Source organism: Rhizoctonia solani, chromosome 10, assembly GCF_016906535.1.
Source record: "Rhizoctonia solani chromosome 10, complete sequence".
Lineage (NCBI taxonomy): Eukaryota > Fungi > Basidiomycota > Agaricomycetes > Cantharellales > Ceratobasidiaceae > Rhizoctonia > Rhizoctonia solani.
The window spans coordinates 859,648-882,466 of NC_057379.1; the positions used below are offsets into that span (position 1 = coordinate 859,648).

The 22,819-nt window shown below is 49.2% G+C and overlaps 9 protein-coding genes across 9 annotated transcripts; 4 read left to right on the top strand and 5 right to left on the bottom strand.

Moving 5' to 3' along the window:
- Nucleotides 1-101: 101 nt before the first annotated feature.
- Nucleotides 102-407, bottom strand: RhiXN_08455 (uncharacterized protein; the record flags this gene model as incomplete). The annotated part of the gene is made up of 1 exon (XM_043328271.1): nt 102-407. One exon carries the CDS (start codon nt 405-407, stop codon nt 102-104), a length of 306 nt encoding a protein of 101 aa, XP_043183656.1.
- A 669-nt stretch (nt 408-1,076) lies between these two features.
- On the top strand, nt 1,077-2,770 carry RhiXN_08456 (ammonium transporter; the record flags this gene model as incomplete). Its single annotated transcript, XM_043328272.1, has 8 exons — nt 1,077-1,101; nt 1,149-1,219; nt 1,324-1,577; nt 1,639-1,652; nt 1,705-2,132; nt 2,179-2,305; nt 2,359-2,420; nt 2,474-2,770. 8 exons carry the CDS (start codon nt 1,077-1,079, stop codon nt 2,768-2,770), a joined length of 1,278 nt encoding a protein of 425 aa, XP_043183657.1.
- Nucleotides 2,771-4,197: 1,427 nt separating this feature from the next.
- Nucleotides 4,198-5,538, top strand: RhiXN_08457 (FtsJ-like methyltransferase; the record flags this gene model as incomplete). The annotated part of the gene is made up of 2 exons (XM_043328273.1): nt 4,198-4,781; nt 4,836-5,538. 2 exons carry the CDS (start codon nt 4,198-4,200, stop codon nt 5,536-5,538), a joined length of 1,287 nt encoding a protein of 428 aa, XP_043183658.1.
- A 261-nt stretch (nt 5,539-5,799) lies between these two features.
- Nucleotides 5,800-7,564, bottom strand: RhiXN_08458 (Peptidase family M28 protein; the record flags this gene model as incomplete). The annotated part of the gene is made up of 7 exons (XM_043328274.1): nt 5,800-5,825; nt 5,889-5,956; nt 6,012-6,031; nt 6,089-6,170; nt 6,228-6,330; nt 6,391-6,573; nt 6,646-7,564. 7 exons carry the CDS (start codon nt 7,562-7,564, stop codon nt 5,800-5,802), a joined length of 1,401 nt encoding a protein of 466 aa, XP_043183659.1.
- A 622-nt stretch (nt 7,565-8,186) lies between these two features.
- On the top strand, nt 8,187-8,994 carry RhiXN_08459 (uncharacterized protein; the record flags this gene model as incomplete). The annotated part of the gene is made up of 3 exons (XM_043328275.1): nt 8,187-8,409; nt 8,591-8,693; nt 8,751-8,994. 3 exons carry the CDS (start codon nt 8,187-8,189, stop codon nt 8,992-8,994), a joined length of 570 nt encoding a protein of 189 aa, XP_043183660.1.
- A 410-nt stretch (nt 8,995-9,404) lies between these two features.
- Nucleotides 9,405-10,090, bottom strand: RhiXN_08460 (uncharacterized protein; the record flags this gene model as incomplete). The annotated part of the gene is made up of 3 exons (XM_043328276.1): nt 9,405-9,764; nt 9,809-9,940; nt 10,007-10,090. 3 exons carry the CDS (start codon nt 10,088-10,090, stop codon nt 9,405-9,407), a joined length of 576 nt encoding a protein of 191 aa, XP_043183661.1.
- Nucleotides 10,091-11,370: 1,280 nt separating this feature from the next.
- Nucleotides 11,371-14,598, top strand: RhiXN_08461 (glutamine synthetase; the record flags this gene model as incomplete). Its single annotated transcript, XM_043328277.1, has 14 exons — nt 11,371-11,582; nt 11,629-11,803; nt 11,864-12,167; nt 12,230-12,245; nt 12,299-12,456; nt 12,519-12,570; nt 12,628-12,685; nt 12,747-13,076; nt 13,128-13,373; nt 13,419-13,652; nt 13,702-13,837; nt 13,896-14,263; nt 14,313-14,447; nt 14,500-14,598. The coding sequence occupies 14 exons, from the start codon at nt 11,371-11,373 to the stop codon at nt 14,596-14,598; spliced, it is 2,523 nt and encodes an 840-aa protein (XP_043183662.1).
- Nucleotides 14,599-15,976: 1,378 nt separating this feature from the next.
- On the bottom strand, nt 15,977-18,612 carry RhiXN_08462 (vacuolar calcium ion transporter; the record flags this gene model as incomplete). The annotated part of the gene is made up of 14 exons (XM_043328278.1): nt 15,977-16,062; nt 16,126-16,214; nt 16,291-16,513; nt 16,565-16,631; nt 16,689-16,984; nt 17,020-17,060; nt 17,113-17,221; nt 17,262-17,407; nt 17,458-17,603; nt 17,654-17,689; nt 17,740-17,816; nt 17,868-17,987; nt 18,041-18,463; nt 18,516-18,612. The coding sequence occupies 14 exons, from the start codon at nt 18,610-18,612 to the stop codon at nt 15,977-15,979; spliced, it is 1,956 nt and encodes a 651-aa protein (XP_043183663.1).
- A 1,140-nt stretch (nt 18,613-19,752) lies between these two features.
- On the bottom strand, nt 19,753-22,143 carry RhiXN_08463 (PGAMP domain-containing protein; the record flags this gene model as incomplete). Its single annotated transcript, XM_043328279.1, has 9 exons — nt 19,753-20,288; nt 20,345-20,544; nt 20,605-20,687; nt 20,738-20,851; nt 20,902-21,528; nt 21,595-21,713; nt 21,781-21,929; nt 21,992-22,049; nt 22,110-22,143. 9 exons carry the CDS (start codon nt 22,141-22,143, stop codon nt 19,753-19,755), a joined length of 1,920 nt encoding a protein of 639 aa, XP_043183664.1.
- Nucleotides 22,144-22,819: the final 676 nt, after the last annotated feature.

Sequence of the window (22,819 nt, forward strand, 5' to 3'; positions counted from 1 at the left end):
ACCCTCGCGTGTCGGTACAGCACCGTACTATTCTGTTGGATACCAATTAAGACCAATTTAACTGACGAACTCATATAACGTACGGCATGGTTGGATAAGCCTCATGCAGCGCTATCGCACGACGGTGATTGGTAGGCCAAGCATCCCACAGTCCACTCGGCACGATTGGAGGTCTCATCATTGCGATGGACAGGGGTAATGATGGAGAAGCCAAGGTACCGAGGACCAAGATTGCCGTATAGACACGTAATAATTCGAGTCAGGTTTAAGTGTGAAAAGGGCTCGAGGGTGTTATCCACACGCGGGGATAGACATAGGGGAGATGTACGGCCGAGATAATGATCGAGGATCGTCGTAAAAGATACGGTTGGGTCGCCAAGTCGATGCTGGGCAACGAGACGAGACATACTTGTGCAGATAATGCCATGCACCATACCTTGAGTAGAAGTGTTGGAGCCACGCGAGCAGAAGAAGATCAAGTTGGAAAGATGAAAAGTGGCATGTGTCGTCTCGTGAAACTAAAGTCCGTCAGGTATCGGTGAAGCGGGAAATTCGCTGCCTAAAATAACCAACGAGCGGATATTAGTGAGATATCTCGGTTATTTCGACCGAAATAGTAACCTCTGCCATACCGTGCTTGATGTCATGAGGAGTGTACGCACGCTAGAGCCTGGTGGATGGTCGTTACAGGCTGGGGAACTGATTAGAGGAAGCACAATCATGTGATATTCAGGGTGCATCAGCCCTGAATTTACGTGGCTATACGAAGAGTCTTATCTCTTGCAAATTCAGTTCTCTTCGCTGACGCGGGGTAGTCGGTTTGTATGCGCGACTTTTCCGTGCCTTGGCAGCGATGAATAAAAGACAGAGGAGCGCAGTTACGGGCGTCTAGCATTATACCTTTCTTCTACCTTCCCTTCTCACCCTCGCAGTGAGCCCGGGGCGCTCGGAGCCAGCTTGACCGCTCATATCAACATAACCGTTATCAAGAGCCAAGCCGAACTGTCACTTCAAGGCACTATCTTTTAGGCCTGATAAATAAGGCTCTCACCCCGGTTTCACAAGCACATCTCGCCATGCCGAACATCACCTATAGTGTTTGTAAGTTGGTTCTCTACCTACTTAGCTCGTCTGACCGGCGACTTTAGCCAATGATATCGAGTATTATGATGCTGCGAGCGGAGAAACTGTTGTTTACAACCTGGGTGACATTGCCTGGGTGCTTGCATGCACGGCCCTCGTCTGGATCATGATTCCGGGCGTCGGATTCTTCTATTCTGGTCTATTGCGTCGTAAAAACGCGCTGAGCATGATTTATTTCAGTATGCTATCACTCGCAGTCGTTCCTTCCAATGGTTTTTCTGGGGATATTCGCTCGCATTTTCCGATGGCGCGAGTGCATTCATTGGCGACTTGAAGTACTTTGCACTCAAGGGCGTTCTTGACCAACCTTCCATGGGCTCTACACGTATCCCAGCCCTCGTATTCTGCGTCTACCAGCTCATGTTCGCGGCCATTACACCCATGCTCGCACTGGGTGGCTTTGCTGAACGCTGCCGTCTCGGTCCCGTCGCACTGTTCGTTTTCGTCTGGACCACGTCGTATACGATCCCATTGCATGCTGGACTTGGAACGGAGCCGGTTGGAGTTTTGTGATGGGTGGCCTTGACTTTGCAGGAGGAACTCCGGTTCACATTTCGTCAGGTACCGCTGCCCTCGCCATTTCCATCTATCTTGGCAAGCGTTCTGGATACGGGACCGAGCGCCTCGCCTACAAGCCCCATAATACCACCTACGTCGTCCTCGGCACTGTATTCCTCTGGTTCGGTTGGTTCGGATTCAATGGAGGCTCTGCCCTCTCTGCCAACCTGCGCGCTGCTCAAGCTTGTATTGTCACCAACCTTGCTGCCAGCGTCGGAGGCCTCACTTGGATGTTGTGGGATTACAGGTTGGAGAAGAAGTGGTCCGTCGTGGGCTTCTGCTCCGGCGCCATCTCCGGCCTTGTCGCCATTACGCCCGCGTCCGGCTACGTTGGTGCCCCTGCCGCTGTTGCATTTGGCGTTGTAGCTGGCACCGCATGCAACTTCGCGACCCAACTCAAGTTCTTGCTCCACTACGACGAATGTCTCGATGTAAGTCCAGCATCAAGCATATAGAATTCATCTAACGCTTTCACAGGTCTTTGCTTCTCATGGAATTGGTGGCATGGTCGGTAACATCATGACGGCTCTGTTCGCCCAATCGTCTGTTGCTGCGTTTGATGGATTCTCCGAGATTCCCGGAGGCTGGTTCGATCACCACTATAGTGCGTCTAAACTTCTATCTCTACCTGAAGCACCCCCTAATGATGTTGCGCAGTCCAACTTGGATACCAAATCGCTGACTCTCTTGCTGGTTTCGGTTATTCATTTGTCATGACCGTACGTTCACTTCTATCTCTGTTTAAATATGACCTCACCCTCGCGCTTCATAGACGCTCATATGCTGGATCTTCCACTTCATCCCCTTCCTGTGTCTCCGTACCACCGAGGCGGCCGAGGCTCTCGGAATGGACGACGCCGAGATGGGCGAATTCGCCTATGATTATGTTGGCCTTGATGCCGAGCACGGCTTCCCATCTGAACGTGGCGCTCTTCCTCCCATTTCCGGAGCCGCCGCCAACCACGAGTTGGGCTCGGGCGTAGGTGGACGTGAAGGTCCTCACCAGCGTATCTCTGCCGACAAGGGTCGCGGAAGTGTTGGTTCCAGCAACGAAAAGATTCGTGGCTAGGCGACTACTTGATAGTGCAATATCATCCTTTGTTTTTGTAGTCTGTTTTGTCTCTGTAGTTTCATCTTTCGGTGTTTTGGGTATTGTTTCCCCCCACCCTTGTCGCTCTTTACAAGTAATTATAGACTCGAATGTTACCCCGTTTGTAAGATTGTTAATAGTGACAGCTGGAATAATAAGAATTATGCTCCTTTTGAATGTCAACTTGCCCTAGGCACGTGGATACATTGGGTTCGCAAAATTCTTGAGTATCTGGCGAATGGGGGCACAATGAGGTCATCAGGCACAAAGGTTTTCCAAACTTAAGTTTGACTTTGTTCGCAGTTTTAACTTTTGGCGCTACCATGGTTCGTGACATCTAAAATAGAGCTCCTCGACTGACCAAAGTCTATAAAATAGTACACTATGGTGCGGTAAGCTGAAAACCTTGCTAAAGAAATTCAATGTGTATTTCTCGCCTCATCAACTTGAACCCTATGAAGACCTCACCCTCCATCTTTCTCGATCAATGTTCCTCTCTTTTTATCTCGATCAACTCCCCTCCCTTTTTTCTCGATCAAGACGCCGGTCTCCATAACTCATCGTTCTATGAGAAGATTTGCTTGGCACCAGATTAGATGGCCCGATCCCCGGGGCCTGTCCATATATGCATACGAACTTATCCAAGCGCGCATATGTACATGTAAGCTGATCGCACTTGCATGCCTCGGGCATGGACAAAGCACCGCAATATTTCCGTGGGTCAAATTTATGAGAAGGAGTCGAGTTAGTTGTCCAGTATTATTATCGCCGCCTGGCATTATCGTCGAAAGGACGCGCATATAGTCTAACTCTTGGGAGTGCATGTATTCAAATATCATTATTATGAACTATCAACCATTTGCCACTATCCTCGTAGTTTCGTCTGGTTTAATAGTATAATGCACAAAAAATCTATGCGAGAAAGCGATGCCAATTGGATCAGTTGACATTAATTAACGTCAATTGTTGATACGTCAAAGACGCTGGGAACGACGGCTCTTGAAAGACGGGCTCCCTTGTTTTTGTGTGGTTCTGAGGAAACATACATTGAAGCCCAATTATATCAAGCAGCTCATATATTGCGTGCAACATCTGTTTGGATTTGCCTTGCACCAGTGTGCCCGCGGAGAGTGCCTTCCAAAAGTTTATTGGAAGATCATGTGACTGTCTGGCTTCACCTCTTTTCTCCTCGACGTCGATCGCGGCATCCTTTGGGAAAGATTCTGAGCGAATCTGACATTGTCTTTATTCTAACACGAAATACCCCACCCTCACTCCGCGTTTATATTTTACGATCTAATGTTGCTGTACCTGATTTGTTTGGGTTGATCTCGTTGGACGAAACACTGGTGGCAACACAATGTGTGGTTATATTGATCAACGAGCCTGTGCTAGAGTGGCCTAAAATGGCGATTGCTTCTACGCAGCCCCAGGTTCTAAATAGATTATTCCCCCACGTTCACGCTGGGTGGCTACAGAGTCCTCGTGGTCTAGTCCTATTAAATCACAGCACAGACAGCGACGGCCATTCGAGACTTGGTATCTACCACGACACTCATGCTTGCCTACCAACGATCTGGTCCAAACATGCCCCGCTCGCCATCCTCTGCCTTCTACCCAAATTCACGGGGGGCTTCATCGCCCTGTGTCTTTCACCGGCGCTAAGCCCCCCTGTCCAGTGCCAACACCATGCTGTGCCTAATCCACGATGCCTTGGGTGCCGGATGGCTATGGGCGGACAAGCTGACAGTTACATGGCTTCGGAAGACTTTTCGGTTCAACAGTGTTATTATTCTGACAAGCCGCCGGTAGATGTACCAGCTGTCGAAGAGTTCGCGCCGTTATCTCCAACTAGCGAAAGCAGTGATTTCACGAGTCCCATACCAGGAGAATCAGATGAAGAGTCATACTTGCTAAGAATGCGTTTTGCCATGCAAGAGCTGGATAACCAAGTCGAGTTCGTGGTCGGCAATCGTTTCTTGGACCTTGGGTACGTATCAACTTGATTGTGGGTGTGGGATAGATATTAATGGACATGCGATAGGTGTTGCCCAGGAGGCTTTTCAACATACGTCTTAAGCAAGTTACCCTCGATTGTGGGTGACGGCGTCTCTTTGCCCGTTGAACTTGGTGGGCATTCGTTGGCTGTTCCCCAGGCGCTCCGTTCCAGATTTACGGTACACTGGGGTGACATCACTCGATTCAACCACGCAAGTGGACATGCTGGGTCCGGCCAATTCAATAGATTAGCCACATTTCCCATCCCACCAAACACATACGATCTCGTTATTGCCGACGGACACCGTCCACCCATTATCCTGAAACAAGTAGGCCACGAACAACGCTACGCTCGTGACTTGCTGCTCGTTTCCCAACTGCTTGCCGCAATAAAGGCCGTCAAAGTCGGTGGGTCCATTCTCGTCAAACTCAGCTTGTCTCTGGCGAACCAGACGTTGGACGGGTTTATGCACCGGGTCGTTGTTGCGCTCGGAGAACTTTCGAGTCGTGTGCCTTTGGTCGCGCTTAAACCTAAGAGTATTTACGCCACCGCTGGGTCTTTTTATGTGCTCGTTCGAGGGGTCGAGGCCGTTCCACGGCGTGGACTAGAACTCAATTGGAAGCGCTGTGGATTAACTTGCTTGGGGGTGGGGCGATCAATACCAAAGCGATCAATAAATAGTCTCCGCAAAGGAAACAAGAAACAAGAAGGAATGGTTGCGGCGTTGTTGGCCTGTGCAAGATATTAGGCGGGAGCCAAGGAGGCAAGGGGGCAGTGAAAGAACTCGTACACTGGTACATTGACACTTGATTTTGTTGATTTTCGGTTTTGTTGTTTCCTGTACTATATTTTCACTGGGAATTTAAGCGTATGTCCGCGTTTCTTTAATCTACTGGGGCGCCCCTCATGCAACTGAAGGTGCTTGTATGCTTTTGAATCCAAGCCGTGTGCTGAATTTAGCTGAGTAGAAGCGAGAATCAATCAACGACTTGTCAGTGTAAGATGTATTTTACAGACGAACCGCTGTTGTGATACCTGGAAGAAGCCGGACGATTGTCAGTAGTGTAAACTAATGAAACAGGTAGACAGGACACATACATCGGGTCAATGATAGGTCCGGCGCGTTCGAAGACCTGGGTGGCAGGGAAACCTTGTTCATGGAACGACTGGAAGCAGACACATTAACAAGGTCATGGTGCCGAATGTTTTACTTAATCATACCTGGTGATCACTGCACAGGCCTAAATAGGTCGAGGGATTAGTATAGAGCAACGAGGGCAATGTTTGACATCACATACTGCAGAAAGTCCCACTGTCAGCTCGGGAGCATAAATCTTCGAAACGTTCGCGACTAGGTACCCAGCCTCGGGGAGACCGATGCTACAAAGTTGCACGCATCAATATCAGTGACAGGCAGGGGTGCCACCGTCAACATACAATTCAGGAAGTCCTAGCTGAAGGGGCTCAGAAGGATCACGGTAAGCCAGCATGTCGGCCTGGATCATGAGTGTAATGTTGGCATCGACTTGACGTAACTCGGCTGCCGTATATTGTATGAGGTTACGAAATAGTAATTGCGCGACAGCGACAAGTTACTCACCAGCGTAAGCACGACTGCCGAGTAAGCCTTGCTCCTCTCCTGCAAATGCTACCAGCTCGACATTGGTATTGAAGCTAATCTTGTTATCCGAGATGGCTTGAGCGATGGCGAGAACATGGGTAACGCCAGAGCCGTCGTCATCACCACCCGGAGCACGAACTGAACCAAAGCTTCCTCTCGAATCTACACTTCCAATCAGTCTTGTGGCCGCCAACGAGTCATACATGACTTACCATAGTGACCACTCAGTATCACCATCCGGTTGTGTTATCAGTTCCTTTGAACCGACAGACAACGTTGGGGAAAAGCCTTCCAAGAAGGGCTTCTGCTTGCACTTTCCGCCCGCAGCCTCAAACTTGCCTTGGATCCAATCTGCGGCAACTCGAGCTCCTGGGCTGAAGCTGTGCCGGCTAATAATAGGAGACTTCGAATCTTCTCCGGTAAGCCAGCGAATGTTGTCTTGCATCTTGTCCAAGGAAAGCGAAGATGTAAGGCGCGAGATATCCGGGTTGAATCGAAGGTTGCTGAGGACCTTATTGAGGTATTTGGCACTATGCTTGGTTTTCTCCGCCATAAGAGGGAGAGGAGTTGTTGGGAGCATGGTTGGGTTGATATACTGAGGCAGTATCTTGTCGAGTTCATGAAGTAGGGATGGAGAGAGGGAGACGAGTGTGCCGGTATTAGATGGAGAGAGGGAGACGAGTGTGCCGGTATTAGTGCTGTATAGAATCGAGGCAACTTCCGACTCTTCGTCGTTCACGAGCACCTGGCCTGCAGCGAGGTTACGCCCTGCTTCATTGACGCGTCTCACAAAGTCGGAGATACTCTCCCTGGCCGACTTTATGCCAGCGGGACGGATGGCGTTGTCCAAGAGCGCCTCTTCAAGCCAAAACAACATCTTGTGCTCCTCGTCTTCCTTGGCTTCTCGAACAGCAGAAGTGTGGGCAGACTCTGTAAGGTAAGGCTGGATAGTGCTGAGGCATTCGGGTTCCGAGACGAAAACATGGGTCAAGTCTTGGCCATATGTTCCGTAGTACGAGGTGGATAAACAGTCCGAGTATTGGGAAATTCGTTCAGGAAAGCCGGTGTCCCGTTGAGTAATCCATATCGAGCGAGCAGAGGCCCCTGCAGAGAGAGCAGATGCGAATACTAAACTTCCCAGACTGCGACGCATTGTAAAAAAAAAAAAAAACGGTATGTGGGTGGGAGTATGTGGAGGTCCGCTGCACTCGAGGCGCCAGGCGTTCCTATAGCTTACGTAACCGAGGGCCTCATTTATCTGTCATCAAGATATCTCTTCTGGCTTTGACGGTCAAATCAACCTATCCATCGCCATGGCCCATCGCAATCGTCTCAAAACACCACCATATTACGTCCAGGGGCTTCACAAGAAGCGAGGAGACAGCGTGCATTAGAGGAGCAACGTAAGGTATCGTTCATTTAAGATGGCTGGGGGCTATGCCTTGCGGTTGAGGGAGATATAATTGACTTTGTTCCCAACAGAATCGGGCTTTGCGAATAGATGCCGCTCGGAACATCGACTTATTTGCTGGACTTCCTTGAGCGAACCGAATGCAGATGGCAATGATTCCAGTAGTGAGGACGAGAGCAATGTCCTTCCCCAGTCGTCCCTAGGCGTAGCGCGTTTCTTGACCCAAAGGAACAACCAGGCCCTTCCCCCCCACTCGGCAAAGACACAAACCCATCACCTTCATCCGGTCTCAACGGATCACCCGATACGCTACTGCATCCCCCAGCCAATTATAAATATCCCAAATACAAGACCACTGGTTCGAATGTCAAATCCAAGTCCAAACGGTCCAAACAACGCAAAGCGACCAAATGGGCGGACAAATGCATGTACGCGGAGCTTCTCGAGATGCGCGACTCGGACCACCCCATGGGAAGACGGCCTGCCCAAAGATTTAGAGCGCGAGTGGGTCGCATTGGCACCCATACCCAAAGGCAAAAGGTGCATTGCTGTATCCTTTGCGCCGTCACTCTCCGGTCCAGACGAACGTGAGTCTCATATAGATTTACTTCTGATTTCTCCCCCCCCCCCTATTTGTGATTCGGAGGACTGATGATTGAAGGGGAACTCAGCTGCGGCGACTTACAGGCAAACACTGCACTCCATTCTCGTGTCAAGGGGCTCGCGTTTATGCGATTCCCGGGCCGTTGCCTCCTGACACTGTATTAGACTGCATTTTGGATGATGACGTTACGCAAACGGGAGTGCTTCACATTCTTGATGTTATAAGGTGGCGGGGTACCGATGTGGCACAGTGCGAGGCGGACTTTAGGTAGGTCAAATTAGTAGTGTGTGTCATCATATCTGTGATGCTACTATATTGCTTCAGGTTTTGGTTCCGTGATGCGCGACTAGCAGAGCTGGCCCCTCAACCAGAACCTACCCGGACAATTGCCGGGGCGAGACCGTACCCGCATCGTTTCCTAGGGGTGCCTTACTACCTCCCTCCTCTTACACCTACCGTCTTCCTCCAAACAATCATTCCCATCGCCCAGGTCGCACAATCAGAGGCGAACTTCGACGGATATGGAAATGGATACCGGGGAAGGATCGGCAGGAGGAACCAAATCTGACGGTATTTTGTTGTACGTGCGCGAGGCGGGTTATACTCCCGGGGAAACCCCACTGAGCTGTTGGATTCCTGCGACGCCCCTGAACGATACGATGGATAGCCAACCTCCGCTAGAATTATTTCAACGGTACGTTCCCCCCTGGGTCATACACAATGTCATTCGACTCTAATCAACCTCTGCCAGCCTGATTTCGAAACGAGCATCTGAATCGGACATGATGCAATAAAATCAATTATTCACGGTCTAGCAATTGTACATCATCCTCTGACCTCTCCAACACTTGTGCAATTACGGATGTATAATACAGCTCTATTCATATCAGAATATACTACTATTCGACCTGTGTCACGCTCTTCCCTCGAGATTGCTTGTTTCGTCGCTTTCGTATACTGGTTGGTGTAACGGGCCGCTCAATCAATTCGGCAGATGTTACGGCGCTCGATGGTTTCTCGGATAACGATGTTGGACTCGAGGGCTGGGATTTCTTGATCTTGGTCTTGAAGCTCGGGAGCGGTCCATTCCACCAGGTTCGAAGAACGAACAAAGTGACTAGGATGACTATGCACAGGAGCGAGCATCCGTGTGAGTCCAAGCCTCGAGAGCGACGGGCTTCTCATCCGATCGCTTGGGGGCTCCCGAGCCGAGATCTCGAATGAATATTGGCCCAAAACGGTTGATTCTGGGAAGACTGGACCAGGAATGAGAGGGGAGCGGGAAGAGGGTTGAGATGTGGGTGAATCGCTCGGACATGTGCAGTCTCTGGGTGTGTGCTTACCCGCCAGTGCGTGAGCGAAGCCCAGAACGCGGTGATCACCGGCGCCGTCCACAGATCGACAGCCGTCCAACCCCAAGGTAAAGCTTCTGGCGGTGTTCGGTCAACTCTCCACCCGCGAGGATCGAGCATATTCAAGAGGTTAACGAAAAAGAATCCGCCGTTTGTGAGGACCTAGAAGTTGTTGCATATAAAATGATTTAATATGTTCGATGACGAAACGACATGCAGAAATCTTACCCCAGATGTAATCAAAAGGGCCAATGGCGAGTTTGCGACGACGGGATCTGGATGTTTTGCAATCAAGCTGGGGGCAAGTCGCATAACAGAAGCGCGCGACCGAATGCGTCAAAGACTGCGAGCGGGAGTTCGACTGAGAACCGGAACGCGGGCGGCCTTTGTGTATACAAGGGTAAACTCGGATAATAAGCAATCCAAGCTGATCAGTGAGATGAGTCCGATTTGACCCACTCGGGAATAACCTCGTTTACGAGGACCTGAACGCCCATGAATAAAGTGTGATATTAGGGTATGTAAGGAAGCCTGGGTCAAGGAAAGTTGGGAACCTATTCGATGTGGGTTAATATATACATTTGTATTAGGATGGATTGGGTTTAACTTACACATTATTGCTTCCCCTCCGAACAAAATGAGTGCTGTTATCCAAGGTGAGACCTGAGTATCTACGTTGCTCGTCCCTCCTCCTTTGAGCTTCTTAATCTGCCGTAGCACTATTGCAAGACGAAAGGCTCCAATGAGATCCATCAACGGGAATGATACTCCCCATATCTCAAACGGAGGAGCGCAACCAATCGAGGGCAGCAGAGACAGAGGTGAGACTCATAGGACGAAGATACGCTCCAAGAAGATAGCCCGTAGCCCACTTATATAAAGTTGTTCTCCTTATCACCCTGGTTTCAAAATGCCGCGTCCGGCCAGCAGGCGGTAAGCGTGTCGTGGGGGGTCAAGTGGGTTATGACGCAAGATTAGGATCGTCGCGTTCATCATAAGCCGGGCCCGTCAGGATTCGGAATTAGCTTTATAGTTGCAACCACATCACGTCTATACGTGTCGTCTCTATGCCTGCCCAGGACGAGTTTATCTTTATAGTTGCAACCACATCACGTCTATACGTGTCGTCTCTATGCCTGCTCCAGGACGAGTTTATTTCTCACCATGATCTGGGTATCTGCTAGACAATACATATACTGAAGTATGAATACGAGGGTATGAAGCAGCAGCGCCACAGCTGTATTCGGGGTCTCGAGCGAACTTGAAGTTCAAGTCGAGCACGCAGCGATATCGATGCCATGCTTTGCTTCTATAACAAGTAATAGGGCTCGCCGCGATTGAGTGAGATCATCATCCGGTGATAGTCGTTTATATGTCTGCTTGAACCGCTAACTTTTGATATACACCTTGATAAATCCAAAGTGACACCTGAGCCACCCAATACTGGCTCTAAGATAAAGTGCATATAACCACGTACATCCAACACACTCACAAGAATAGGAAGACCCCTGGCACCGCTTAGTCGCTTGCCTTGCTCTTGAATTAGGTTTCCCGCTTTCACGTCCATACCGATCCCGAACCCAGTACCCAGAATGGCAAGGCCATCGAGCGACACACTTTCTCGCTTGCAAAAAGCCATAGACCTGATCCCTCTCATAGACAACCACGCTCACAACGTCTTTCAAACCTATGATCCTTCGGAGAAATACCCTCGGGAGAGTCTTGTTTCTGAAGCGACCGGCGGCGCACTCAATGACTCAATCCATTCATTGCCGCATTTGCGCATGCGGAAACAACTCGCTCGGTTCCTAGGACTTCCCGGATGCTTCTTGGCACACAATCCAAACCAGAGCGCGGAGCAGGAACTATGAGACCTTTTGTCGAGATCTAATTAAGGTGGCAGGTATTCAAATTATTCTGTTCGACGATGGTATCGTGAACGAGTTTTGCCATCCAATCTCTTGGCATGACCGACTGACGCCATACCCCAACAAACGAGTTGTTAGAATAGAAACATTGTTCGAGGTGAGTTGAGGAATCTGCAGATTTTGTAAATCGTATTTAAACAGATGCGCACCAATTCAGTCTATTGTGGCCGCGGTTGGCCCTCAGGCCGCGTTTGATGATTTCATACATGCGATCAAGGGGTTCGTCGATGACCAGGAGGTTGTAGGATTCAAGTCCATCGCCGCATATAGATCTGGCTTGGACGTTCAACCGTCAAATATGGAGACTGGTTCTGCTACGAGTAATGCACCTATTCAATTCGTCGAACAAAGCATGGAGCAAGCAACCGATAGTATTCCACCCTTCCGAGTTGAACATCCAGTCGTGGTAAAATGGTTGCTTAACACCACTTTATCCATCATTTCTGGGCGAGGGAAACCAAGTGAGCACTTTTGATTCTATAAAACGTTTGCACTGAAGCTCAAACACTTGTTCCCTTTGAAGTACAATTCCATACTGGGTTAGCTTCTCTCTTTATAAACAATTCGAGCTTGGAACTAAATCTTTGAGAAGGCTTGGTGATAACGATATCGATCTTATCAAATCCGACGCCTCCCATCTCCAACCGTTGATCAAGGCATATCCCAATGTTCCCTTTGTCCTACTTCATTCAGGCTACCCATATGCTCGACAGGCCGGATATTTAGCCACCGTGTATTCCAATGTCTATCGTGAGTCTTTCTTCGCACCCGGGATATTCTAGAAGGCCTCCGCTAACCTTTGGCTTTCTCAGTCGACTTTGGACTAGCGATTCCTTTGCTCTCGGAAGTGGTCAACGCGACTTGGTGCACCAATTGATGGAGATTGCCCGACAAACAAACTGCTTTGGTCCTCAGATGCAGCATACCATCCGGAACGATTTTACTTGGGAGCCCTACAATCGCGACAGGCCCTGCTGAGGTGAGTTTCCATCGTTTCCTTTCTGGGTCCCCCTGACCCGGGCATGTATTGGCTGTAATAGGTGCTTGCAGAGTACACCGACCGACAAGAAATTCAATTTGAAGAGGCACTCGAGATCGCAAAACGATTGTTCTTCGAGAACAGCAATAAGCTTTATAAACTGGGTGTCAAGTATACTGAATTGGACCACGCTACACCTTCCGATTCAGCAACACCGCCAGAACACACAGCCACAACTGAGGTTGAGAAGCTGACAAGAATACCTAACAACCTTGATTTGAAAGGCTCGATTTCATTTATCAAATCCCAAGGCATTAAATTTATTCGTTTAACATGGGTCGACTACGTCAACATGATTCGATATAGAGTCATCCCCAATTGCTCACTTCGCGTCCGTTTCGGGGAATAACTTATCTCGGGCTTCGCGGGTTCTTCTTTGCAGAGGATAGCTGAATCTGGACCTGGAGTAGTCCGAGTCGGTCTGTCTCTGGGTGTCCAAGATAGCATGCCAGCCGGTGGTGTGGTATCGGGTGATGTGGAATTGAAGGCAGACTATTCGAGCATGTGGAAAGCGCCGTTTGCTCCTGGCCACGCATACATGATGGGTAGATTCTTCGAGAAGGAGCATTCTCAGAGGAGCTGGGGAATCGGACATTTGTCCTCGCACAATCTTGCACAAGATAATTCAGTACGTCGAATTGAGCATGTCATCGGGTTCTAAATCTAACGAGAGATGGCCGGTTTTAGGCGCGCCGAACGCGAACTCGACGCTAGATTCTTAGTCGGATTTGAGACTGAATTCATTCTCCTCGACCATAGTAACAGCCCAATACGTACCGGTCCATGGTCCTCTTCCCAGAAACTCCAGTGTGGACCTGCCGCGGACTGTGTACACGAGATTGCACAGTGTATCATAGATGCTGGAATCAAACTGGAGATGTATCATGCTGAGAGTGCACGTGGTCAGGTATGTCCCGAACTCCTTTTTGCCGTCGTTGTCACTGACCATTGGTTAGTATGAAGTTGTAACGGGACCACTGCCTCCTCTACAAGCAGCAGACGCTCTGGTCTCCACTCGGGAGATTATATACAATGTTGCCCGTAAATATGGGTATAGGGCAACTCTGAGTCCCAGACTCTATTCCAACCAATGTAAAGTCTTCAGCGCTTACTTGAGCATAGAGCTTTATTACTTATGTACTATCTTCAGCCGGTACCGCGTGCCATGCGCATATATCCGTACAAAGTCCTCGGTCCAACACACCTTCTAATCATCCAGACATCCCGTCACTTCCATCAGACCTAGCTTCCCTTATGGCTGGCCTACTCGAAAACCTCGTATCCGTTTGTGCTTTCACTCTCCCCGTTGATGCCTGTTACTCGCGAGTCATGGATGGAGTTTGGAGTGGTGGATCTTGGGTGTGCTGGGGGCGAGAAAACAAGGAGGCCCCGCTTCGCCTCTGTGGCTCTGGTAAAGGGTTTAATATCGAGATCAAATCTTTTGATGGCACTGCGAATCCCTACTTGGGCTTAGCGGCCGTGCTTGGGGCTGGTGTTGCTGGTTTGTCAGCCAAGAAAGTGCTCGAGATGAGAAATTGCGTGTGGCGGCCTCGCTGACGGACAACAGCGGAACGACATGCATATTACAGCCCGGATGCCAACCCAGTCCCCGGTGCTTGAGCCAGGACTCGGCCTGAACATGGACTTTATTCGAACCTGGCTCCCAGAAAGTGCATGGGAGGTATTTAAATCTGTACGAGAGGTAAATAGCACCCCCCAAATCTCCCGCACCGCAGCTGACTGGGCCCATTTAGGATGAACGAAATAACCTAAAATCCCTCAAACAGAATAAAGAACATTCCGATTTAAGCTGGAAAGAACTGTCTGCCATAGTTTGTCAAGAACACTATTAAGGCTGCTTTTATGATCCTATAATAGATAGATTCTCGGCTGGGTTGTTACGTATTCCAGATCCCAAGATTACTGAAAGCATTTAAATCCAATACACTGCATTACTCCTATTATTATTTTTCTTAACTACAAGAAGGTCCAAGTCACCTGGATCAAGCCTTTCCGGCGTTGAGATCTAGAATATCACCATGGTTGGTCGGCTGGGTGTCGAAGATCAGCCGTAAGATATCTCGGCATTGTGTCTACATTCTTCGGATGGAAGCACTAACCCGGCCGCGTGTTGCAAATATCAAGCGCGTTTGTACTGTCATCCCCGACGCGACCAAACAAACCCCGCACATGTAACCTTTCGATTGGAATACTGACAGCGCATTGCCAGAGACTTGGCGAATTCGGCCATGAGTAAATATATGCGTAGTGCTGTAGTAGCCACCGAGCAATGCCAACTTTGCACGTTGTTCCCAGGAGGCTGCGATGCGCGCGTCTGCTTCACACCTGCGATGCGCGCGTCTGCTTCTACACTGGATATTACGAACATCCCTAGCTTGATCTGGTAATAGAAGCAAAGGATAGGCCTTGTCTGCAGTGCCCCTATCCTCCAGCATATAAACCACGGCTGTCGAATACATCTATCTATCATACAACAACTTGACCCCCTACAATCTCAACTGTCTCAAGCGTCTTAAATTCTTAATCGCATATTCAACTTATTTCCACTTTGTATGTACAGACTGAAACAATAGTGTGGTGAAGCTGCTTCGCTTTTATCTGACTCGTACTTCCCGTCCAGATAAACACAGTACACTCACTATGTGTTGGCTACAAATAGAGGATCGCAACGGCCAGAATATGGGCACACCCCTGTTGATTGCGAAAGTATAACTTGTCCATATTCTAGCGCATATATCCGCAGCGACGCGGGCACGGTCAAGTGAGTGTCATGTGTGTAAGGGTTATTTGAATGTGTATCAACCCATTGTATTCCCAGTCCTTTACATTTACAAGCCCAGTCTCGACCTTCCAATACCCAATCTAATTTAATCCACGCTCTGGAAAACACCCTGGGAGCCACACAAGCCGCCAACGCTAACTTTATCCATCTTTCGTTTACTTGTGTAAATTATTTCATCCTATTTGTACATCGATCTGTTTCTATCTATAGTCATATTATTGATATAGCATCGTTCTATACCTCCTATTCATATATACCTATCCACTTTTATTCGAAATAATTGATTCAGATTTACCAACTTAATTTGGACCGAACAGATATCAATCAGGTAGTTGTTATCATGTAAGAATCAATAAATACAAGGCGTCGTGCTGTCGTTGAAGATGACTATAATATGAAGATACATGAAAGCTGAAATACACCCAAACCTAAAAAGAGAGTAGCTCCTCGATCGATTTGCAGTAAGACAAGAAGTGGCATCGGCATTTCCGGGATAGAACCACGCTGCTAGTGCCTATAAAGGATACATCCGTCGTTGGTTAAATAAGCTGCTGCGGCCGAACAAAGGGACACTTACAATGATGGTAAAAAGCCAACCTGATCAACCCTTCCGACCAGTTGGTTCGGCCGTCTTGAGTGACCGAATTGACCAGGAACAGGCGCCCACTATTATAACAATCTCGAAATGATCTAGACCGGCATGAGGCAGTGCGTTTTATGACATGTGAGATGAGCATCGTACCAAATAATAATGTAAGGGGCGTGTTGACGATCCATGCAACGAGCACAAGGAGCGGGACCCAGAGAAGGGCAAATTGAATGGCAAGGTCGATACTTGTTGCTTTCGCGATGGGTTCCGGAGGGGTAACGTTTTGTGAAAGCAGCGACCTGCGGATGAAAAACATAGACGCGTTGAGCCCATCCCCAGCGTAGGAAAGGAGGGGGAGCAAGACCAGGCCGAACCACTAAATATGTGCCTTAGAGTAAGAGGCCTAATCTGTAACAAATAAGGTCACTTGCCTCGTCGGTAAACATCTTTTTCTCGTCTACTTGTTCTCGGATGGGTTTGATCGCGACGACCAACTATGGAAAGCGCCAAACTTAGCTCCGAGTATAAAGTAGTAAAACTCAGGCACTTACGCATTCAGCGGTGACAGTGATCATCCCAACCGAGATTATCAGCAAGACCAATGCTGGCCACGGTCCTACCTCAGGCTTGTGGTGCCCATCCGTGTCCCTCGGCGTGACTTGCATCCCCTTGTTCTCTCTCGAGGAGCGCCGTAGCCTTTTCACGATCTTCGTCATGATACACGAGGTTGGTGGAAGAAGAGTAAGCATGGGGGGTGTAGTTGACCGTTTCTGGTCAAAGTAAGGGGCTGGAGTGTGCCCAGGAGTCATTGCATAGCCAGCATCGTGCACGGCCACAGCTTCGCCTTCTTCAAATTTTTGCGTCAAGGATCGTTTTTTTTACCGCCGGGTGGGTTGTGCAAGTAGATACGAGATCCAATGTAGCTAAATCGGGACCTCAGTGATCGTAAGGCTGGGCAAAATGAGTTGGGCTTACATGACAAAGAGAATAACCGAGATACCACGGCTTAGTGATAGTATCATTCCTCGAGTCGAATCGGACACTGCAACAACCTGGGCTGCGACTTCCATTGCATGTACGGAAGCTTTGTGTTTTTCTCGCCATCAGCGACTGCACGAGCTAACAAACGGGCGGCATGTGCAGCTGAGCTATTGGTCGAGCCCTTCTCGAGTTCAACAAGCGTAGCGTTTGCAAACTGGGGAGCATAAGTGAGAGGGTGCTGATAGGGAGAGCGGTATAGAATGCAGCGGGAACGACAAGTGCGAGCACACTAATAGATAGGTCAGGCATTGCATACCAAGTGAGAACTGAATAACGTACCCGACAGTGAGCAAGCTTTGATTGAGCTCCGTTACGCGGGGCTTCAAGTTTTTTGCGCCCAAATTTTTGAGCCACCAGCAAGAAAAGCTGCTCCGGGTACGAGGGCATGCAACAAGACCACTCCGACGATGGTCGCCTGGAGCAACCTAAGCTCGCATTTCATCAACAAGAACCAAGCGAGTACAACCTCAACCACGTTGTGGAGGGTAATGATGATAAGATCACCAATAGACTATCAAGGAATAAGAAATTATACATCCCCGCTCGTGAATATAGACTTACCTCTCCACAGTATAGGGCCAACTGCTCTCCCGCAAACTCGCAAATGTTTTCCAGAGGGATGATCGCAATGAACGACACTGTATCGAGGTCTGAATACCAGTTTAATCTCAAAAATCCAAAAGGCTCACATATAAACAAGTAGACGTAATCTTCATAGTCTGATTTTTTCTTATCCTTCACAAATGGCTGGGCAACTTTCCATCCCCAAACCCATGCCAATGGAATAAACACAAATAGAATATTTAGCCCTAACCAATAGTATTAGAACAGCGATCACAATAGAATTAAACTGAATACTCACAGCTACACGTAACAATCGCCTTGAGGCTAGCCCACAATCCAGGCACCTCGTGACCACGCTCTCGGATCCGATGACCTTGAAACTTGAGCTTGAAGTTTTGCCATTTGGAGACGGGTGGGCCAGGGGGAGCAGGAGTCCCGGTGGACGCATGTCGAAGCTGAGTTGGGCCCAAGCTCGCTCGGCTGAATCGCTTAGACTGGTCCGCCGAGTGAAGTTCTTGGGTGCTGCCTAGCGAAAAGCGACCTTTGTTTCGTTGGTATCCGGGGCTCCATGGATCGGCGTAGGCTCCAGAGCTCCCAGTTCGTTGGTGAGTAAAGGCTGGGCGTATGTGGGCACGACCATTTCCTGCTTGATCAGCAGGAACTCGTGCATACTGGGTCCCGGGTGGAGTCGTGGATCCTGGGACTAGAGTCTCTGTCGAACCTATCGGGTAGATCAATATATGTCGATTATAAATGAACCATATTAGTACTACCCCTGAAAGGCTCAGCTTGAGGGAAATCAGGTGCTTCATGGTTGTGTCCGTCCTCTTCGACATCCAAATCGCGTACTGGAGCATACTGGCCCGACATGATCTGTGATGGGCAGAGGGCAGAATGAGATGGAGGCGGGGGGACTTGGCACAGATAGTGCAATAACGCCAGGGCTTTTGTACGTGCTCAGCGCGTCTGATTATGTAAATCCAATTGAGGGCTTCTCAGGTACGGCGTTCACAGCTTTCCCCGGTGATCCAGGTCCCGACTCGGATATTCCGGTCCAATCTTCCCAATTTTCCCATTGGCTTCAATTTTTCGAACTCCTCTCTTTGGAATGAGCGCTGAGAATGACTTTATTTTTTCTTATTCTTATAGAGTGGTTCGAGAGCAATGGTTGAAGTTAGAGGGGCCAAAGCTAGAAAGGTAGGGGCTGTGCTGCCCTTTCGCTTCCGAAACGCGCTCGTGAGCCAAAAATAGCGGTGCAATTCAGTAATTGAATCGGCCTGTGCGGACTAACGAGCACCAGCCTCAGTCGTGACTGGCTCAATACTGGCAGTGGGCTTATAGCCCACTGTTTGTATATGGTTACCCCTCGGGCAGGGCGCTGTATATTACTATAAATACCTCCGGTGTAGTATGGGATACAGCGGGGCAAAGCATCCGATCGCGAAGTAGTGTAACCCCAATGTCCCCAATGTTCGCACGTGTGACAAGGGTGATCGGAGACTCAATTTGACCTGACCATACTCTATCACCTGAAATGAAGACGGACAAAGCCCCCCAATGGATATCAGATTGATACAATAACAACGCCGTAGTCACATCACGCGCAGGTGGATGCATTGAAAGATATGGTCAATTGCTGTGCACCTCATTGACAGCATCAAACTTCTGAGGAAATGGAAGTATAGGCTAAAGATGGACTGTTGGCTTGTATATCGTAGGAATATCGTGGGTCCACCTATCGATATTAAACATCGCAGATATGCCTGACAGAATCGCCGGGCATTTCGAATAAATGATCAACATTGCAAAATGAGGATGAAAATAGTTAAATTGGTGGCTGTGCGTGGGCCAGGTGCACACACAAAAACTAGAAAACATCCTCAGACAGCAAGCAGTGGAGGTGGCAGTATCATGATATCAATTGAGATGTGATCATATTAATATTACAACAGATTCAGGCATCCGGACATATTAATATTACAACAGATTTCAGGCATCCGGACCGAACCGTTACAGACAGACAGATGAACGAAGAGAGAGGGAGCGGCAGAGATGTTCCAGGAAGGGAACCTCACAAACTATGTAACAAGTCCAAAACATGAAAAAATATGCAAGAAGATCAGGGTCGTGGTACAACTGATCAAGGTTCACTTTTAATTGTGACGGGTGGTTTGCTGCGAACACGGTTCGGGCGTTCGCGCCCGCCCGGGTAACCCTAGGGAAGGTACACTGAGAAGGAAGCTCCGTGGACTGCCCGACGGACATCTTGGAGTGTGGATCGAAGGGTAAACTCCTTGCCTGACGAAGATATGACGCCACGTTCGGGACCATACTTCGGCAGTAGCGGGCGGCGAGATGGGGAAGGCGTGCGAACTGTTGGAAGTATTTCTCGGTATGCCCACTAGGGATGTTCGGCAAAGAGGGTTCGTGGGAGACGCTACGCGGATAAGACACACGTGTAGTATGTGTTAACTCCCCAAAGTCGTTATACGAAGACAGAATAAAGTTGCACTGATTGAACATTCCATTATCGTTCATTTGAGTTACTGTTGACAATTTGTCAGTTCTAATGAATAACCATCGGGTAAAGGTGAAAGCTTACCTGAAAGGTTTTCAACCTTCACCCCGTGGAATGGCTGGACTGCTGGCCCTGCGGCACCAGGAAGTGGTGGGCTAGCCTTGGTGGGCGGGCGTGGAATAGTAGGCACAGGGGGAACAGCCGATGGCGTAAGGTGCAATCGATTGGGCTGGCTACGGTTCGTTTCGTTACTCAGGTGTCGCAATCCAGAATAGGAAGTTGAGCTTGAAACGGTAGTTGACACGTCAGATGTATAGTTTGAGGATGTAAACTAGTAAACTTACTGTGAGAGGTTTTCTATTGGCTTTCTTTGGTAATCCCGACGTCCACTATCGATTAGAGAGTTCTCATTGCTCCGACGCCACGCCTCGACGGGAGAGAGCAGTAAGGTCTTCTCCGGTCATTTTCAGACGAAACATTATTGGAAGAATCGGTCAAACTTTGCATAAGAACGTCGATGTGTTTCATAATCTCGTCATCGTTGTCGTACTCGTTAGGAAGCTCCTTGTATGCGGTTGTAGGAGGTACGATCTCATGCCGGAGTGGAGTTTCTCGTTTGGGAGCGATGGGTGCACGGGAACCATCAAGAGAGGGTGGAAGTTGGGGAAGAGGAATGGATGGAGGGGGAGAAGGTGGATGTCCCCAGCTCGATAGAGACCTTGGAATGGTTTGCCAGGTCGCCCGGGTTTGGGTAAATCACCGGTGGCGGAAGAAGAAGCCAGTGGCGAGTGATGATTCTTTCTTGCCGTGGCCCGCTGAGAGATCGCCTCTTTAGCGGCCATCAGCGTTAGAACCATCGCTTGCGATTGGCCAACAGCCTTGCGCATCGCACCAAGGTCATCTTCACAAATCCGATCGTGTACCTCGTTCTTCGTGTGGGCTGCGAGCTGGGCGGACAGCTTTTCTCGTTCCTTTGACGACTGAACTGCAAAATATTCATCGAGTTCGTTGGGTAGCATCATCATGTGATTCGAAGATCGTTCGAGCTTGCGGTTGTAGCTCGCGGGTCGTGAATGTTCAAGTTGTGCGCGCGCCATGGCGATAGCTGCACGAGCACGTATCGAATCCGTCTCCATAAGGGCATCTTGGTCGGCAAAATTGTTGATTTTCACACACGACAGGTCGGGGATGAGCGAAGTTCGTTGAGATGTACTCGTGGATTCCGGGATGGGGATGAGGTGAGCGATGGGCTCGACCACAGGCAAGTTCTGCAAAAACGATTCGCGTCAACTTCCACGTTGTGCCGCACCGATCAATCTTGAAATCAAACATACCTTTGCCTTACGACGGATGGATTTCTTGTCACATTTGTTTTTACCAGTGTCGAGGTTAAACAACTGAGCTGGTCCGTAGATAAGTGATAGGTCGGGGCCTTCCATCAATCGAGGCCGATCTAGCGAGATGAGAATCAGAGCAACTCTTGCGCACTGATCTTTCGCCACTGGATCTTGAAGATTCACCGACGGCGAGATTTACTGTGGACTGTGCTTGTTGCTCTCCGATAACAGCAAGTCCCCCAGTGCGACCAACCTCGTATCGATGAGTAGGTGTTTTGGTGCTGCGCTCCGATAGGCCAACAAGTTTCACAAGCCTGGAGAAAATATCGGACCTGTTTCGGGATACGCAACATACGTTAATTTGGAGCGTGGAATGGACCAAAAATGTACGTACCGGGAAAGATGGGAATGTGATGATTTACGAATTGTTTGGTCTTCCAAGCGAGATGGCTCTAGTGGAGGAACGTGAAACTGAGTTCTCGCAAAGAGAAGCAAAACCATCAGCGACTAACCTGCGTTGTACTTTTCCGACTTGGGATTAGACATATTCCAGAAGGGTAAGGGTTAGGAGTCGTGCCTCGGAGAAACAAGAAGGGGGGTGAGGTCGACCAGGACGCGTCAGTGGAGAAACAAGGCGTGCAAGGGGCAGAGTGAGTATGCAAAAGTGGGCTGGGAGGCTCAGGATATATATGTTGAGATGGGTTGGCGAAATTAGCTTTGAAGATCAGGGAAGCCTAGTAGATCATGAACCGGAGTTTAAGTGTAACAGGATGCTCGAGATTACCGTAAGTAGATGTCGACGTGGTGGGCGGACGGGTCGTTGGTCGAAGTAGGCTAATTGGCGTCGTGACGTGCAAGAGCAGTCGTAACCTGTAATAAAACCAGAGAGTTGATGTCGAGGGCGAGTGACGTGAAGAAACTGAGGACTGGTCGTTAAGAAGGCCGGCACGCGTCTAAATATCAACCTGAAGCACTGGGTGTGACTGGACTGGTTCCGAGTTGAAGGGTGTTCCAGGTTGATCACCAACATTCCGGGATCTAGCTTCACGGCTTTCCGTGCCGTGATGTGGCGTCCGGGATCTTAGAATTCCCAAAGTTGGCAGGGTGGCCCTTGTATGCATTGGCCCCTTCCCAGTCAGATTTGAGATAGCGTTGAAGGCAGCATAGTCTATTGATTGAAACCAAGTCGGAGATAGCGTGCTGTATATTTCCGCCACCAAAA